Source organism: Leptonotus elevatus, chromosome 11 (genome assembly GCF_054856555.1).
Source record: "Leptonotus elevatus isolate MCC_2025b chromosome 11, RoL_Lele_1.0, whole genome shotgun sequence".
NCBI classification, from domain to species: Eukaryota; Metazoa; Chordata; class Actinopteri; order Syngnathiformes; family Syngnathidae; genus Leptonotus; species Leptonotus elevatus.
Window position 1 is genome coordinate 21,740,970 of NC_141249.1, and position 18,361 is coordinate 21,759,330.

General features: G+C 42.1%; 3 protein-coding genes across 5 annotated transcripts; 2 read left to right on the top strand and 1 right to left on the bottom strand.

Moving 5' to 3' along the window:
• Positions 1–1,194: 1,194 nt before the first annotated feature.
• On the bottom strand, positions 1,195–6,839 carry mpnd (MPN domain containing). Of its 2 annotated transcripts, none has more exons than XM_086090166.1 (13): positions 6,573–6,839; positions 4,909–5,105; positions 4,608–4,829; positions 4,283–4,385; positions 3,991–4,069; positions 3,817–3,913; positions 3,663–3,735; positions 3,488–3,564; positions 3,229–3,397; positions 2,393–2,463; positions 2,127–2,216; positions 1,931–2,023; positions 1,195–1,749 (listed from the first exon to the last, which is right to left on the bottom strand). In XM_086090166.1, exons 1-13 carry the CDS (start codon positions 6,574–6,576, stop codon positions 1,663–1,665), a joined length of 1,362 nt encoding a protein of 453 aa, XP_085946292.1. In that variant the 5' UTR covers positions 6,577–6,839; the 3' UTR covers positions 1,195–1,662. The 2 variants fall into 2 exon arrangements, with proteins under 2 accessions (XP_085946292.1, XP_085946293.1); XM_086090167.1 differs by lacking the exon at positions 6,573–6,839 and adding an exon at positions 5,586–5,702.
• Positions 6,840–7,481: 642 nt separating this feature from the next.
• mutyh (mutY DNA glycosylase) lies at positions 7,482–13,234 on the top strand. Of its 2 annotated transcripts, none has more exons than XM_086089049.1 (15): positions 7,482–7,694; positions 8,123–8,253; positions 8,479–8,518; positions 8,594–8,667; positions 8,733–8,774; positions 8,858–8,929; positions 9,014–9,127; positions 9,201–9,298; positions 9,726–9,870; positions 10,135–10,222; positions 10,288–10,470; positions 11,233–11,381; positions 11,556–11,705; positions 11,797–11,847; positions 11,955–13,234. In XM_086089049.1, exons 1-15 carry the CDS (start codon positions 7,613–7,615, stop codon positions 12,090–12,092), a joined length of 1,557 nt encoding a protein of 518 aa, XP_085945175.1. In that variant the 5' UTR covers positions 7,482–7,612; the 3' UTR covers positions 12,093–13,234. The 2 variants fall into 2 exon arrangements, with proteins under 2 accessions (XP_085945175.1, XP_085945177.1); XM_086089051.1 differs by having other exon boundaries at positions 10,135–10,219.
• Positions 13,234–17,026, top strand: elovl8b (ELOVL fatty acid elongase 8b). Its single transcript, XM_086089052.1, has 8 exons — positions 13,234–13,399; positions 13,489–13,553; positions 14,270–14,457; positions 14,557–14,637; positions 15,558–15,614; positions 15,739–15,853; positions 16,025–16,152; positions 16,444–17,026. The coding sequence occupies exons 1-8, from the start codon at positions 13,236–13,238 to the stop codon at positions 16,606–16,608; spliced, it is 963 nt and encodes a 320-aa protein (XP_085945178.1). The 5' UTR covers positions 13,234–13,235; the 3' UTR covers positions 16,609–17,026.
• Positions 17,027–18,361: the final 1,335 nt, after the last annotated feature.

Consider the following 18,361-nt stretch of genomic DNA (forward strand, 5'->3'; position numbering starts at 1 on the left):
CAGCGCTTCCGTCTTTCTGTCCCGAATGTGAAACTCCTGCTTCCCGCTGCATTTTATTTTTATTTTATTTTCTTAAGTAGCAAAAAGGCTCCCTTTTATTTCCGCGCTCTGGAAGCCGGCGGATTTTTGTCTGGTTTGTGCATTTCAACTCTTCCTGCGCTCCTCATACAAGTGGAAACACCAAAGTGGAACGACCCGACAACCATATGCAGTCCATTGATGGTCGCCCAATAAATGTTTGTAACTGCCCGTAGATGCCACAAAATACTTTTTTTTTTTTTATTCCCATTAGACAAGACTACGACTGAAGTTCCTCCTCTCATTTCAACATAGGTGCCTGGCCACAAGATGGCGCCAATGCACCTATTTTGTATTAGACAGGGCTTTGGCAGTGTTTTTTCCCGATTGTGTTTCACTTTGCAGCTTCCACTGTACAAGAATCCTTTTTGTGTATAGTTGAGGATTCCAACAACGGTCAAAGGGAAAACATCAAGGGAATGTTTTGGGTTCAAGAATGTTTGGACCTTTTTTTTGAAAGTGTTTGTGCTTTTACCACCCCCCCCAAAACCAGACCAGCACTGTGTTTTGGACCTTGTCTCATATGTTTACATGTGGTATCCTAGCACTGTGTATGGACTGTAGAAGGAGAAAAAAAAAGGCTTTTGTGGGTGCCTTTTGGAACAGGAAGGTGGGAAACCAAAAACTGATGGAATAGCTACTTAATGAATGGTCCACAATTTCTTTTTGTCTTTTCACGTTTAACCCGTGGCACTTCTGCGTGTGTGCACATTGCAGCACATTTACAACACTAGAGGCTGTTTCCTCACATATATGGCTAACGTTTTTTGCAAATATTTTAGATATGTTTTGAAAAGTCCCATTCGTTTCCTGATTGAAAAGCGCTATGTTTTATTTAGTTGGTCTTAAGTGTTCTACGGAATGAATGGTATTAAATGCATTCAGGCTCGCTATAGTATTATTTTTATATCCAAAACCCATTTACAAAAATGCATGTAGTCCTTTATATTAATTATTGTTGTACCCTTTAAGATGTTAGACGTAAGCCGCCTTTTTACCTTGAGAACTGAATTTAACCATAATTCTTTTATTGCTATTATATTTGTATGTGCATCTTTCCCGACCCGACCCACTTTGTTCTTACAATAAACAAAAGGAAGGAAAAAAACAAAAACATCTGGATGTGAATTTATTTTCTGATACTGTATTGGACAAAAATACAAAAAGACAGTTGTGTTTCAAATATTTCCAGTGTGTTTTAGTTTGTAGAACAGCAACAGCAGGCTTACATAAGGCATTGCTCTGTTCTCATGCAGGTGCGGGAATAAATAAAAAGTTAAGGGGGGCAAGAAACAAGCACAGTTCAAAAGGCTAATACGGTGGTTCTCAAACAAAATCATCAAAAAAAAAGAAAAGAAAAAAAAACACCAATATGAATAAATGTTTTTTTTAACTCCCTTTTTAACACTTTGAGAACTGCCGTCAGATACAGTAAAATCACCTCAGTGTAACCTTGACAAGTATGCACATTCACAAAATACAAAACAAACAACTCGCAACCTTCCTGCCACCTTCCTGTCAGTGTCATTTGCATACACGACGAAGGCAAGCTGAAACGTGGAACGGATTAAGTTAGTACGCGTCTCACTGAGCGCCACTCAGCTGGCTGTAGACGTGCTCCAGGATCTGGGAGTAAGCTTGGTCCTTAGGGGCGTGGCAGCTCAGCGAGCCCTTATAAGGAGTAGCAAGGAAGTGAAAATTATTAAGGGGCGTGGTTTCAATTGATTGCCAAAATCGATGTTGTAAATGTGTTAAAATTGCTGATATTTTCTCATTGGTCAAGCCCTACTATAAATAACAAAATCAGAGAAAATTATCCCCCCCCCCCCCAAAAAAAAAGTGTCACTCTCACCTTGATTTTGTCCATCATGGTGGTGTCGGGACACCAGTACTGGTTGAAGTGGACGAGGTCGGGGGCGGCCTTGTAGAAGTCTACCAGCAGCACCTGCAGACACGTTGCGCTCAGGACTCGTTTTCACCGCATATCACACTTGGTTGTCCTTTTATGTCTTCTTTCTTTTTATGCAACGCGTGCTGCGCAATTATACCATTTCATTGAGGACGTCACTGGTGAGGAAGTTGTCTTGAACGTACGTGACCTCCACAGCCACTGGGATGCCGTAGTCGTTGGGCCTTTGCTGCAACAAAACACACAAAAATACAATTGTTTGGATTGTTAAAGCAGACGCACGGGCCTCATAAATGAGGTAAAAAAAAAAGAAAGAAATGAAATAAGATCAATTATTGGACCAAATATTACAAGACTTTCTAATGTAAAAAGTGTGCTGACCAGCCTTTACAGCTGCATGCTCACCTCAGGCGGAGGTACGACCCAGAACGGCGTAATGGTGGAGGCCACGCCTTGATTGCCGTGATAGTATGGTCCTGAAAAACGGTTGAAATCCATTTTATTAGTATTTTTTTTAAATATATATCATTAAACAAGTTATAATTGGGGCCCAACCGATATGGATTTTTGGAAGGCCAATGTTGAGTGATTCCGATCAAATTTACTGATGTTAGATTATCTTAATTAATAAAAAGTATAATGGCCTTTTATCCTTTTTTTTAATTAGCAAAATTTTTGCGCTTAAAAAAAAAATAATTAAGCCAATGTAATTAACTCATTCACTGCCATTGACGGCTATAGACGTAAAAAATTCATTTGAACTATTTCTATGAATTTCATATTTTTTTCCACTTTTGTTAAGAGTGTGAAAACCTATAATTTTTTTTATTGTACATTTAGAACAGGTATCAAATTTGAAGTCATGTGATTAATTAAAATAAAAAAAAATAATCGTCTGACGCCCCTAATTTTAATAATCTTTTCTTTTTTAATTAGGGGCATCAGGCAATTACAATTTTTTATTGTAATTAATCACATGACTTCACTAGTTAACTCAAGATTCATCACAAATGTTATATCTTTAAAAAAAAAAAAAAAAAAAAAATGTTATATCTGTTCTAAATGTACAATACATTTTTTTCTAGGTTTTCATACTCTTGTTAACAAATGTGGAAAAAAAAAGTGAAACCAATAGAAATAGTTCAAATGAATTTTTGACGTCTATAACTGTCAATGGCACTGAATGAGCTAAATTGGTCGGGCCCAAGTCATAATATCCAAGAATCCCAAGATGCACGTACCGCAGATGACGCCCAGGCACGGCTGGAATCCGTTGTTGGAGCCCTGCAGCCTCAGCTGATGGTCCATCTGGGAGTCGATGTCCTGCAGCGACGGCAAGGCCGGACCCCGAGGGTGACTGTGGTACCAGCCCACCAACGACAAGCCGCGCATGAACAAGTTCTGGCAGATCTGGATGCATCACGGTAAAAAAATATATATATATTAATAATGTGACTTTTTTTTTTTTTTTTTTTTTTAAGTGAGAATTGTGTGCATTACCTCCTCCTCGACAGCAGAGGCAGCATCTCTGTCCGCCAGCCTCGTTCGACAAGGAAACGCCCGTAAGACGGTCAACACTGAAACAACACAAACAGCAACAGATCACATTTGAACTTTGATGGGTGATTATTTCATTTGTTTTATTTATTTATTTTTTTATCTTGGTCCAACTCACATTGCGTGTTGGTGTCCCACCGTCCTCCCAGGTAGCCCACCACCTCACTAGTAGTCAGGTGGCAATGGAAGTCCTAGTGAGGAGATCCATATGGAGCCTTTGATTTTAGGGTGTGTGTTCCTAAAAATTTTGAGCCCGCGTGTTTTTGTGTTACCATGAGCAGCAGCACGTTACTGGACACGGCCACATTGAAAGGCTGAAATCTGTTGATGGCTGAAAAGGCCGACAGCTCCACCAACGTGTGGGGGTCCCTGAGGATTGCAAAGGGGACCTCGTTAAGACGCTCAACGTTGACCGAGGGCGAATTTTTTTTTTACGAAGCGGCTACCTGGAAACGTCCCTGGTGCCCAGCGTGCAATATCTGACTGGGATTCTCTCTCGGTCCGTTCTCCTCGAAGCCAGAGCGTCTGGAACAGAAACATGTTTGTGAGGAGAAAAGAAAACCAGATCACATATTTAAGCATTTTTCCATTCGCTTACATAAAAAATGTCAACTAACAGATCGTCAAGTTACAGACCTCCCTCCCTCCCTCCCTCCCTCCCTCCCTCCCTCCGTCCGTCCCTGAAATGGGAAACAGATTGCTGAGGAGCAGAGGAGGGATTTCAAAAGAAAAAAATACCGTGCAATCCTCCAGGTTTGTTGTTTCTGTTCTTCTCTTCGGCTTGCGTGGCCGACTTGCCTTCCTCTTCATCCTCGTCGTCATCTTCCTCGCTCGCCAGGCTCTGGTGTCAGCAACACAAATATGACATCATAATATACGGCCTAAAAATGTCAGCCTGCAAGGACCTCACTTTATAAACTTGAGAAAGCATCTGCCTGGTGGGGAGGCTCGTATTTTTCTCACAGAATACTTATGTAATCGAGTATAAATACTTGAGGGACTACTTTTTTATTTAAACTTGGAGTGGCATTATTACTCTTAAAAAAAATGTGGACGTCCTCACCATGTCTGCGCTGGGCTGGTACTTGTGCAGCCAGGTGGTCTTGTACTGGGCCAGCTTCTGGCCGCGGTAGCGCACCGAAGCCCAGCCGCAGCCGGATTTCTTGGCCGGGTTGACCAGACGCTTGCAGTGGGTGGCCCAGGCGCTCGGCGAGTTGAAGATCTGACCCGTCTCCACCCAGCGGATTTTGCCGTCGTTCAGCAGGTCCCCGGTGAAGTTCTTGCCCTGAGGGGGAGGGCGGAGTTTGTCAGCAGTCGCATCAATCAATACATTATGTGGGGGGAAAAACAAATATTTCTCTGACCAGGTAGTGGATGGCCAGCACGCCGTCGCCGGGTTCCACCAGGCCGTCCTTGAGGAGCACCCGCAGCGTGATGCCCCGCCGCGTGAGCAGCGAGCCTCGGCCCGAGCTGGAGCGGAGGTCGGCCTCCTCGCCGCCGCTCAGCTCCTCCTCGTCATCCTCGCCGCCGTCCTCCACCACCTGGGGCGAGCCGGGCGCCACTGAGGAGGAGAAGTATTGTTCATGGAATCGCATTAATTTATTCCAGTCTGTTCCCTTCGTTTTGTATCTTGGCTGTATTGTTTTTGTTCAATTCGATTTGAGCCTCCGTGTGTTGCCATGTCAATCTAATCTGCCTTCTCAAAAAGGTAGTTTCTTTAACCAATCAGATTTTCTTTGATTGGTTGGTCAGAGCAAAACCGTTACAGCCAAATTGAACTAGCAAAGCACAAAAAGCAGCAGTTTTTTCAAAAACTCTGTTCTTCAAAAAAATTGGCTTCAAGCCCTTAATTTCCTTTCCTAGATGACATTTACGGTAAACAAAACACATTGTAGATTTGCAACAACTACGTCGTTTTTAATTTCCTCTACACAATGCAAATAAAAAGGCGGGCGACAAATAGCATCGATAGCGGTGCTATAAATGCTTCAAACAATGACTGTTTAAACACAAACAATGTAAACACTATAACAATACTCACTGGCAAATATTTGAGAAAGAAGAAACTTTAAAATTACTGACGTTAACTGAGCCTTTTTGTTGTGAATCTCTTCTTTGTTTGAGTCTGTAAGACTATCATGCTGCCACCTGGTGGCCAAAATGCGCACACACCAGAGAACCAAAACGGATTAATGGCATTTCTGTTCATTTGATTTGGGAAAGATGATTTGAGATTAGCGGCAGCACGGTGGCTGGTTAGCACGTCCGCTAAGGATGTGAGATCGAGTCCGGGTTCAGCCTTCTTGGGAGGAGTTTTCTCCGTGTAGTCCGGTTTCCTCCCACGTTCCCAAAGACATGCATGTCAGGTTAATAGAACACTCCGGAATTGTCCGTAGGCGTGATTGTGAGTGTGGATGGTTGTTCGTCTCTGTGTGCCCTGCGATTGGCTGGCGACCAGTTCAGGGTGTACCCCGCCTACTGCCCGAAGCCAGCTGGGATAGGCTCCAGCGCCCCCGCGACCCTTGTGAGGACGCGTGGTTATGAAAATGGATGGGGTTGAGATTAGCGATGAAAGAATTATCATATTTTATGCTTGCATATTTTTTTATTGTTTACATTTGTTAAAAAAGGAAAAAAAAGAAAAAAGAAGTTCTAGCAGTCATTTTAGTTTTCTTCCAGTCAGGGTCCGAAAGCTCTTCCTCCCAAAACGTCAAGAGTACTATTACCCACCAAACAATCTACTTTAATGTCTGCCTTTAAGCCTCCTATTATGGTTGTTGCATATTAAAGTAATAGCGGCCCACTCTCTGTTTTGTGCGTGTTTTTAAAAGGGGGGCAAAATGAGCCCCATATTGGAGCGTCTCCGTTAATTGTCGCTAAAGTACCGCTGCTAGCCAGCCTTTGTTTCCGCGCCCCGACAGGACATGGCTCCCTCTCGGCAAGAAAGACGGCCTGCTCCCCTCTTCCCTTCTTCGTCCCCCCACCCCCGAGATGACAATTAAAGCCCACTTTCATTCATCCTCCTCACCCATGATGGCTCCGAGGGCGCCGGGAACGAGTCGCTCCAGCTCGGGAAGCGGACGTTTAAGCTTGCGGTCCGGACGGAGGCTTTCTGTCTCTCTCGCTCCCGGTGGGAGACGTGCTTTCTTCCCGTGCTCGCTGCGGCTCGCTCGGGCTGTTGTTGAAAAGCAGAAAATGAAGGCTGCGCCGTGGTCGTTTCCTTGTTGTGTTGCTTTAATGTCGGCTCCCCTCCCCTTTCTTCTTCCTCCTTGTCACTCTCTCCCCTGGGCGCCAGCTGCCATGCCGACGACCACCCACCTCCCCCCCCACGGACACTTCACTCAGATAATTCACATTTAAAGACCCCTCGAGCGGAGGACATTAATCGCGCTAATTAATTGATATATGCATCAATAATGTATAGAGCGTGGCGTTGTACATACAAAACGACTTGGAAGTGAAATTTTAAAAGCATGGTGGCTATTATCGGATGTTTATAAGCGAAAGACGCCATAAAGTGACACAGGGATAGTTTAGAAAATTCCACAGTTTAAAGATTGTTTCACTTTCTATCCATGGGACGGTCCGTGTGTCTTCCTCGAAGAAAAGCACTTTTCGTAGACTTTGCCAGTAGAGGGCAGCACATTTCCAGTGTGGTCGGCGTGTTTTTAGCGACACATGCTGGATAAATAAAGTATTGCAGCGTCACGGTCTACTTTTACTTGCTCAGAGCCGCCATTTCCAGCTGAGATTTTAAAATGTATATATTTGGGAAAATAAACATCTAAACACTTTCATTGTTTTGTACAGTTCTAGACGTTTATATCTCGACTTAAACATCATTATTTCGCCTTTTTAGCTGTAAATCTCAGGTTTCCTTTACCACCGGATGTGACGACTGATAGCAAGTGCTCCCTCTCAGCTGATTGGACGAGCGGCGAGGAAAGGGCGTTTCTGTAAAGTAGCGCGAGTGGAAGTAAATAAAGTGTTCCTGCTAAAAACATTGACAGGAGAAATGAAATAATTACTTTTATTTTTACTTTTCGGTTGTGTGCGTCACGTGTAACGATGCGTAAGGTTAAGAAAGAAGCTCTCGAAGTGGTGAAAAACGTGAAACCGAAGCGGAAGAGGCAAAGGACGCATAAAGACGGTAGGCTAATAATTATAATGCGACAGTCTCAAGTCTAAACCTTCACGTTTCAAGCCAAATAGTTGTGGTAAATCAAGCAAGTAGACCCACCGTTTATGTGAAGTAAAAAAGTCAAATCATCTTTATATAGCGCTTTCCAACAGCCCCAGTTGTCACAATGCAGTTTCAGCCGTTTATTGAATGGGACAAGTAGCTAAACACAAATACAAAATGAAAACACTCTCAAGGAGCATGGAGCAGACGTAAAAATGGATTTGATATACAAGTAAACTTAGTTACATATTTGGCCATGGAATGCATTCAACTCGTAAGTCAAGATAGCTTTACAACTCATACCACTGCTTAATAGAAATCCCCCTCCCGCTCCCCCCATTACCTGTACCAAAATGGTGGTCGCCGCGCATACCATGCCAACTTTCCTCCTGCAGATGAACCCTCCGGTGTTGTTTTGCCCTCCGCCTACCACACATTCTGTGAGCCTGCTGATGTTGATCACCTGCGGACTCGTTTACTCAGCTGGTACGACCTGGAGAAGAGAGAGCTGCCATGGAGGACTCTGGTATGAAATTAGATATTTTTGTAACACACGTACAAAATCCAACATTGGGCCCTCGGTTCCCAAATCTGTAATTTATTTCCAGTCTACTTGTCATTATTTGTCAGATTTCTTTTCATTTATTTTTTGTCAGTTTTTTCTGTCCCATGCTTTGAGAGTGTGTCATGTTACCAACAGTGCATTGATATTTATAGAGAAAAAAAAAACGGTCTTGTGTTATTCCAACAGGCACTAATAGAGCCAGATGTCAACATAAGGACGTATGCAGGTACATTAAATACCGTTAATGCATTATGCGGCTGCCACTGACTCGTTTTAACGGATTTGTCTTTCCCCGGTCAAGTGTGGGTGTCAGAGATCATGTTGCAACAGACCCAGGTCGCCACAGTGATCGAGTACTACACAAAATGGATGAAGGTGCACATTTTAGCTGGTGTGTGGTGATATGATCAGTTTCTTAATGTTGTGTGAACGTGTTCCAGCGTTGGCCCGCCGTTTCGGATCTCGCAGCTGCGACGTTAGAGGTGACCACTTGAGCTTCGGATCTCAGTTTCATATCAAATGAATTTGGATTGATTCTTTCATGATTGATTGTGTTCATGAGTAGGAGGTGAATCAGATGTGGGCGGGCCTTGGCTACTATTCACGGGGGAAGCGCCTGCATGAAGGTGCCCAAAAGGTGAGCAGAGTACAGGATGTGTGATGTCATAGTAAAAAAAAAAAGTTTGTTTGTCTAATGACATTGGTACTTTTGTGTGTACAGGTGGTGTCAGAACTTGCCGGCCAGATGCCCGGCACGGTGGACGAGCTGCTGAGACAGCTCCCAGGAGTGGGACGCTACACTGCCGCAGCCATCGGCTCCATCGCGCTGGGCCAAATCAGCCATCACACACGCACGCACGCATCAATGACTTTAACACCAGGAAGTGACTGCAATCCTTGTCGCCTAGGTTACGGGAGCCGTGGACGGCAACGTCACCCGGGTCCTGTGCCGTATGAGGGCCATCGGGGCCGACTGCACGAGTGCGGCCGTCACGGAGGCTCTCTGGTGAGTTGGGATGCCGCGAATAGTCAAAAAATGCGAGTAATCTGGGGTTTCAAGTCAAATTAAGGTCAGATTATTTAAATAAATTATTCAAATTAAGGTCTGATTATGCAAATTAATTATTTAAATTAAGGTATGATTATTTAAATTATTATTCAAATTAAGGTCTGATTATTTAAATTGATTAATTATTCAAATGCATATCTAATTATGCGATTGGCTGGCAACCAGTTCTGCCCGAAGCCAGCTGGGATAGGCTCCAGCAACCCCTGCGACCCTTGTGAGGACAAGCGGTACAGAAAATGGATGGATGGATATCTAATTATTTAAATTAATATGCAGTTATTTAAATTATTTAATTATTCACATCTAATTATTTAAATTCCGGGCTAAAGAAATACGTGTTTCTTTCTGGTTTGTTGTCTTTCAGGACTCTGGCAAATACGCTGGTGGACCCAAAGCGACCAGGGGACTTCAACCAGGCCATGATGGAGCTTGGGGCCCGAGTCTGCACCCCAAAGGGGCCCCTATGCCAGCAGTGTCCTGTACGCTTGCAATGCCACTCTTACCGCAAGGTACAAAAAAATAAAAAATAATAGTAACGCTCTGTACTTAAGTAGAAGTACAGATTCTTCAGTGGCAGTTGGTCAATAGAGGGCGCTATGGCCCCGCCCAATTACGCATGATGTCCGCCGCATTACGTTATTAAATGAAAATATTGGTAACAGAACAAATCACAAATCTTTATCCATTGATTGCTAAATGTTTGACATGCTCAGCAGTTCCTCTTCAATGCAATAGATAGGACTAAGGTGGGACATCGGCCATTTTGTGTGTAGGTTCAATCCAAACGAGAGCAGAATTCCAAGAAGCTGTTGGGGGAAAAGGACATGAAGCCTCCAGCACTTCCAGACATTGAAGACTGCAGTAAGCCATCTTCTTTTCTCCCCGCTGGACTTCTACTCATTTTTTATTTGGCATCTCTCGCTCAGGCGCCAGCGGAACATGCCCACTGTGTCCACCCGAACCTTGGGATGAGGAGTTGGGGGCTCAGAACTTCCCGAGAAAGCCGGCCAAGAAGCCCCCGAGGGTGGAGCGAACCTTGACATTTGTGCTGACTCGGCGTGGAGAAGGCGGCGAGGACGAGTTCCTGCTCATGCAAAGACCAAGTCAAGGTTGGAACTTGCGTCTTTCTTTCCATGTGGATTGTTGTTCTAATGATTTGTTTTAGTTGTCGTGGAATTCCCAAAGTTTTCAGTTCTATTTGAACTCATTTGCTCCCAAGAACATATTAATACGTTCTATTTTAAGTGTCCCAAAGACTTATTTATACGTTGTTTGTGGTTTTTATGCTGGAGCCTAAAATGCTAGAAAGAAAGGTAGAAATAAATTGTAGTTATTACACAAACGGCCAGCAGGTGGCAGCAGAGCATAGGAAATGAACCAGGACCATGTTGGAAAAACCCAGTTACTGAATTATGATGAAACTTAAGCTATATTCTAATGCTAATTGCTACAAAACGGAAACAGATAGAAATATACTTCTTTTTTTTCCTGATGAAAGAAGATACTTTAATCTTCCTTTTGGTATGTTTTTATAACAATAGAACACAATATTCTGTGGGCCTAAAATCCAGTAAAACAGCCGGGAGCGAAGGGGGTTGCTTCAGTGAAAATGGCTGCGAGTGAATAAACAGTGAATTAAATTCCGCTGTTGCCAGTACGGTTAGTGTCGCTAACAGGGATTCTACAATACATACATTGAATGTGTGCAGTTATTTGTGTTTACAATTTGTTTACAAAAAATGTGTTTCAATACATGTATATATGTTTTTTAATAAATGTAAAACAGATGGGAGAGATTTTCAACTGGAACGCATTTATTTGAGATTTTTACCTCCAAATATGATATTTGTCTCTAAATGTGGTTTTGTCAGGTTTGCTGGCAGGCTTGTGGGAGTTTCCAAGTCTTGTGTTGGAAAAGGAGGACAATTCTGAAAAGAAACACAAGGTGGCGCTGTGTGCCCTCGTCAATAAACACCTGGGAGCACCGTTGACTGACAGCTCTCTTCACTATGTGGGGGAAGTAAGTATTTGTTATTTTGACTCGTTATTTGCTTTTATATCATTCCAAATGAATTGAAGCGAATTAAATGATGGACTCATTTTTGCATGTGTAGTTTTCTGACATTTCCAAAACGCAAAATGAATCGACGTGAGTTCTGGATGCTCCCTGAATTGGTTGTCCTCGTCCTCGTAGGTGCTTCACATTTTCTCGCACATCCGCCAGACGTACGCGGTCCACGCTTTGCATCTGGGAGACGCCGAGGCGCCTTTGCGGACGGGAAACGTGCGCTGGGTCAGCAGGTCGGCGCTGCGGGAAGCCGCCGTGTCTACGGGGGTCAAAAAGGTCACGCTGCACTACAGTTTCATTTTTATGCTTAAACATTCGTCTTTTTGAAAAGCTTCTGCAATTGTCCTGCATGTCAACTCTCGTGCAGATTTTGAAGCTTTGCGACGCCGCAAGACTTCAGAAGGAGACGAATTCTCCCGTAAGTTTTCCTCAGCAATTTTCGACACAGAGAAGCTGCTATGAAAAGTCACTCGAAGCTCTTTATACGTATGTGACGATGAAAATGTACAAATTTGTCTCACTTAGGACGCCAAGAGGCAAAAGAACGATGACAAGAAAAGACCACGCGGCGCAGAGAAAAGCAAAATGAAAGCGTCCGGTGGTGGCAACACGCAACTGTCGCTTACTTCCTTCTTCAAGACCACCAAGCAGGAAACTTGCTGAAAGATTTGCATTTCTCAATATGGTCTACATTTGCGTGCGAACGGTGAAGTTGGACTGCAGTTTGTTTTTAATCATGACAAAAGGGTGGCGCAACTTTCAAGTTTCCTCTCCTGTACATTTTCTTTGGAAATGAAGCTGAGGAATTTGAAATAGGAACATCCCACGAAAATTTCACAAATAAGATCGTTTGGAAAATACAAAGTCCATGAAAGTGAAGGAGTTGATGGCTAACCTTCAATTTTGTAAATTGCCCCCCTTAAATGTAAAGTTTTCAACTTTGGAAGTTGTCAGAATTTGTTAAATCCAAAAACGCATTTTGTATTTAAGGTTTACTTTACTTCTTGACATTCTGTGTTTTATCATGTTTTTATACAACACACTGCTATTTTTGTATGAAAAAAATCCTGACAAAATATGGTGGCATTTTTGGGTGACTGGGACAGATGAACGGAATTTCCGTTTGTTGGTGAAGGGGAAAGTTGATTTGATTTCAGAGGGAATTAAGTTACGTAACTTGTAAGTCAAGGCTACCTTGATTTATGAGTTTTGGGAGTTATGAGGCAGATTCTGATTTTTGGCAGAATAAAATTCCGATAGCTGATTAATTAAAAAATATACAAATACAAGGTATAAAATAACTTTTGTTTTTGTGAGTTTTTAAAATTATGTATAAAATTTAAATTGGTTGATTTTAAAATATCACCTTATATAATGTATATATATATCGGCCGGTGTTTTGTTTAAATATTAATAGTGAGCGCCAGAAACCATGTGGCAGCAGACATCCAGCTACTATTTGTGTTTTGTGCTTAGATATTTTTTTTTGCGAGTGTTTTACCAAATGTCTTTCTTCCAACGAAAAAAGTGAGTGCAGGGAATAAGTAGATAACGTCCAATGAATTAAAGCTTGAAATGACAGGAAACGTGAGGTGTACATTGTAGTCCATTTGGTGGCCTACTACTTTTATATATGAACGATACTGAAACTGAACGAAAGCTGGATTGAGCAAAATGGCGTTGAAATCATTTCTAAACTGCTATAACGATTTTAATTCGAAAATCAAGGTACCAATGTAAAAGCGTATTTGTTTGAAAGACTCCTCGTTGTCCAAAAGAAAATAAACAGCGCCTCCTAGCGTTGAGATGCCGTCCCAGCTTGACCGTTTGACGAAGCAGGCAAAGAATGCGGATGTGTGTCGGTCTCGTTTTTCTGCATTCTTGCAACTCTCCGGTTGGCGGCAGCATAACGTGCTGTGCTTCTCTCCGCAAGGGGGAGGAAGAGCGACCGGATCTCAACTCAACTTGAGGTTTGTAAAACAATCTCACAGCACGTTTCTTCGAAGAAGTTTCAAAATGCTGATGTGGATTTTGATCGGGCGCTATTGGTCCGTGACAGGCAGGTGATGACGTCTGCGTGGGACACCATCTGGTCCGTCCACCAGAAGATAGTCCACAATGGAGGTATGGATCCTATCGTTCTTTTATTCTTATCTCAACAGCTGAAATGGAGACTTTGGAACATGTGTAGTTTTTGTGCAAGCAGCAAGATTTTTGCATTCTTATATATTTTTTTCTGCTGGCCAAAACTATTCAATAAGTTTGTTGTCTTTATTGCTGTTTTGTCTGAAACCTGCTAAATGTGTTGAATGAATACACACATTGTCTTTTGGGTATCTCATCAACGTCTGGCATTGTGTCGTCAGAGCTCGGGGTGGGAATCTTTTGAATGTCTCACCATTCGATTCCGATTTTTGGGTGTGCGACTTTCGATTCAGAATCGATTTTTGATTCAAAATGATTTGATTGAGAATGATTTTTGTTCCAATTTATAAATGTTTAAGGAATCGTAATGATCTACTCCAGTCTGACTCGCTAATGCTAATTAGCGCGCTACTCGCGGCACTTTTATCACTCAAAAGAACGTCTCCACGCTGCAAAAAAAAACCCGAATCGGGTACAACATGAACAGCGCTCCCAATAAAGGCGCACACAAACATTCAAATAAACGGAAATGCCATTAAACCTTATACAAACGACACTCACAACTCCTCAGTAAGTTGCAGTAATATTCATCATTTGACACAAATACAAAAGAATTTATACCTGCGAGTATTTAATATTGTGTCTGTCTACATGCGTTGCTCCACTTTGTTGTTCTGTGTGTGTTTTTGCTGCAGACAAGAGGACTGACCCGTGGCTGCTGGTCTACTCGCCGGTCCCGGTCACGCTCATCGTCCTGCTGTACCTGTGCATGGTGTGGGCGGGGCCTCGTCTCATGAGACGCAGAGAGCCCGTCGACCTGCGCGCGGTTCTCGTCTTTTATAACTTGGCCATGGTGGCCTGGTCGGCCTACATGTTGCACGAGGTGAGGCAAACCGACATTTAAGTGCCAGCACAGTCCCATATATTTCTCACGTGGCTTTCAAACTTGTCCGATTGTGAAAATTGTGATTTGTTTTTGTAGTTCTTGACCACTTCCTGGTTGTCCAACTACAGCCTCTTGTGTCAGCCGGTGGACTACAGCAGCAAACCACTGCCGATGAGGGTGAGAGACATTTTGGAATCTCTTTTGTGGAACGTGTCCTTGAGCATCTAGAAAAGCGCTACATCAATTATTATTATTATTATTATTATTATTATTATTGTGATTTTCACTCTCTTTTTTTACACTTTTTTTTTTTTTGCTGTGTAACAACTCCCACATAATACTTCCGATTTACGCCTCCCGGGCTATATATTGTCTGGTTTCACATTACTTAGAGTATTCGCGCAATTTAAACAATTGAACGTCAAATGTCAACTTTTCGCTATTCATTTTCGAACCTTTTTTCCAAGTCCCACTTTCCACACCCACTTCCATACATACGACTTATCATCATCACCGGCCGTCTGATACGGCTCAGTGTCACAGTTGGTAAAGTGCATTTGTCCAGCAACCAGGAAGTCGCGGGTTCGAATGCCATCTTTGACTGTACTTTGCAAATATATCCATGGCATGGCCATTATGCTAAGTGATATACATACCAACTGATTACCATATCAAGAAATGCATTATAATTTCACTGAAATGATTAAATGCATCAGAAGACACTTTAAAAAAATAAAATAAAATACACCATTAACCATGATGTGAAAAAAGTCACGTGAGCTCACTGGTTAGAGCATTTGCCTCCACCACGGAGAACCTGGGTTCAAACCCCCCTTGGACCACATTTGAGTACATTCGATGGTTCGATACCAACTGACTATCGTATCAAGAAATAGATGATAATTTCTCTGAAATGATTCAATCCCACCTTAGACAGATTGCAGTTCAAGCTTTCTTTTTGATTCATTTGTCTTGTAACTACAATTAAAAATGTGTCATTTTTGCATCATTGATCTTTCAATTCACTTCATAAAGCACATGCATTCAAACCTTAGCATTCGCACGCAATTTCTGCAGAAATATTATTTTTCTTGTAGATGGCTCGAGTCTGCTGGTGGTTCTTCTTCTCGAAAGTTATCGAGCTCAGCGACACGGTATCGAGACCCCTCGGGCTTGTTTTTGTTTTAGGTTGCACCTTCAAATATTGCGGGGTCGGTCATACGGAAAAGGTCTTGGTGTGACACCCTTTCACTGCTTTCTCTTTGTTACTCCGAGCAGTTATTTTTCATCCTGAGGAAGAAGAACGGCCAGCTGACTTTCCTTCACGTCTTCCATCACACCACCATGATCTTCAATTGGTGGTCTGCCGTCAAATACACAGCCGGCGGCCAATGTAAGACAACGTCCGCTTGCTTCTTGACAATGTTCATGGAAAGTTGGGAATTTAGGGCAATCACCTCAACTAGAAAAGAAACCAAATTGAAGCCGAGTTAAAAAAAATAATAATGGATTTTTGACGGCTAAATCCGTCATTGGCAGTGAATGAGTGCATTTGGTGTTGCAGCTTTCTTCATCGGCCTGCTCAACAGTTTTGTCCACATGGTGATGTACTCGTACTACTGCCTGGCTGCTCTGGGCCCTCGCATGCAGAAATATTTGTGGTGGAAGTCATACCTCACTTGCCTGCAGCTGGTAAGGAGAGCAGTACTGATAACAAAAAAACAAAACAAAAAAAAAAAGATGTAGTAATGTTCGAAAATCCACCGCTTGAAGAGATATGACACCGTAACTGTTGGCGCTGTTAGCTTTGTTAGCGTTAAGCTAAGCGGACGTTGAAATGGCAAAAGCTAAATACACAGCATCTCTGTTCCTGTTTTCAAAAGTAGGAAGTCAAAATGATGAAAAGTTGCCAGAAAAATAACAACTCGAGTCCAAATACCTGCAAAGTCTTCTCAACTGCAGCCACTACTTTTGCCTCACCAGCTGCAGTTCCTGCTGATTCTCATACACTCGACCTCCAACCTGTTCACCGACTGCGACTTCCCGGCCACCCCCAACATTGTGGTGGTTCTGTACTCAATCTTCCTCATCCTCCTCTTCGGCAACTTCTATCGTCGGAGCTACCTCGACAAGAGGAAGCAGAAGTAAGATATGTTGGAACGTGTACAGCGCTGTTCTCAAGGAGTGCTGCGTTGTGCCTTGTCCACTAGAGGGCAGCGTGCGCCCATATTGAATTACAAACAACCGGGAGCTGATGACGTGTTTCATTCGGATTGTTTATTATTTCTTGAATGGTGAAAATGGCAAACATTCAAATGTGTGTTGTAAACAATCTGTACATTTATAAACAATGTTTGCTTTACATTCCCGTAGCCGAGAGACAAACCCGCAGCCACAAAATAAAACTGAGGAACGCAAGCATTCTTAAAATAACACAGCAACACGATACGTTTGTTTCTGCGCTTCAGTCTAAAAACAGATGTTCAATGCAAGATCATGTTTTTGAAATGTTCACACTGGAACGAAGTCTGTTTTTTTTCTCTTTCAATAAAAGTGAAATTGACAATTTCATGGCTCATCCTTTTATCATTTAACCTTCTTGTCTGTTTTCAGTGCAGTGAACCCACCGCAATTATAATTTATAAATAGTCATTGACACATAAATTACAACTGTAATTAATCTTCAACTTTAAAGGAATGTTTTATTAGATTTGCAATTTTCAGCAGTAAGAAGTTAACATTTGGTCTGGCATGAATTTGAAGGCTGGAGTTTCATATGATAGAAATTAAAACTGTGAATTATGTTTCTGTTATTACTTACACTAACTTATTTTCTGGTGTTATTTTTCAAGTCCTACATCTAATTCAATTTCCAATGTTTAATTAACCGCAGGAATGAAACTTGTTGATGAACTAAAAAAAAAGAAGAAAAAATCTCGCGTGTGCATGCTTACCTTTGCCCACCAGAGGGCAGCACGTGTCCATGTTCTATTAAAAACAACCGAGAGCTCTCGTGTTTCATTCAGATTATTTATTTTCCGGAGAAAATGGCAAACATTGAAATATGTGTTGTAAACAATCTGTACATTTATACACAATATTGAAAGAGGCTCGGTTTGCTTTGCATTACTGCAGCAGGGAGACAAACCCGCACCCACAAAATAAAAGTGAGGAATGCTAACATTTATTCCCCGTTATTTAAACAACATAGCAACACGATATGTTTTTTTCGGGCTAACAACAGATGTCTAATACAAGATGATGTTTAAAAAAAAAAAACACATGAGAGGAAATGTTCACATTGTAACTATGTCCATTGTTTTCCTTTGTATTGGCTAAATAAAAGTGATTGTGAAAGGATATTGGAGAGTTTAATGGCTCACTCATCGTGATCCCTCTTGATCTTTCTTTGGTACAGACATAAAAAACTATGTACAATGAATGAAGCCCCCCCCCCCCCCCTCCGCCCAGCATGTTAAATATTTGGCATTTGCTTTTTTTTTTGTTATTTGCTGAAAAATTCACTCGTTCACTCTTTTTGTTGATTTTTTTTTACTGTTGCGCCATCTGGTGGCATCATGGTGGGAAACAGCTGTGTTAAACTGAGGGGAGGAGCTTCATCCTGTCAGACCATAGCCTTGTCTAATAAAAAAAAAAAAAGTACTTTGGCGCTACCGAGTGGTACCTGCAGGAACTTTTTGGGTGAGTTTCAATTACGTGTTTCAATTACGTGTTTCAATTACGTGTGGATTTTTGCTATGTATAAAAATATTTATTATCACAATAACATTTATACATTTGATACCTGTAACCACTCATGCAAAGAGTAGAAAAATATTTTGAAGCATAAGTAAAAATTATTGTACGTTGTTTTTGGTGGGTATTTTTCCACAGATTCACA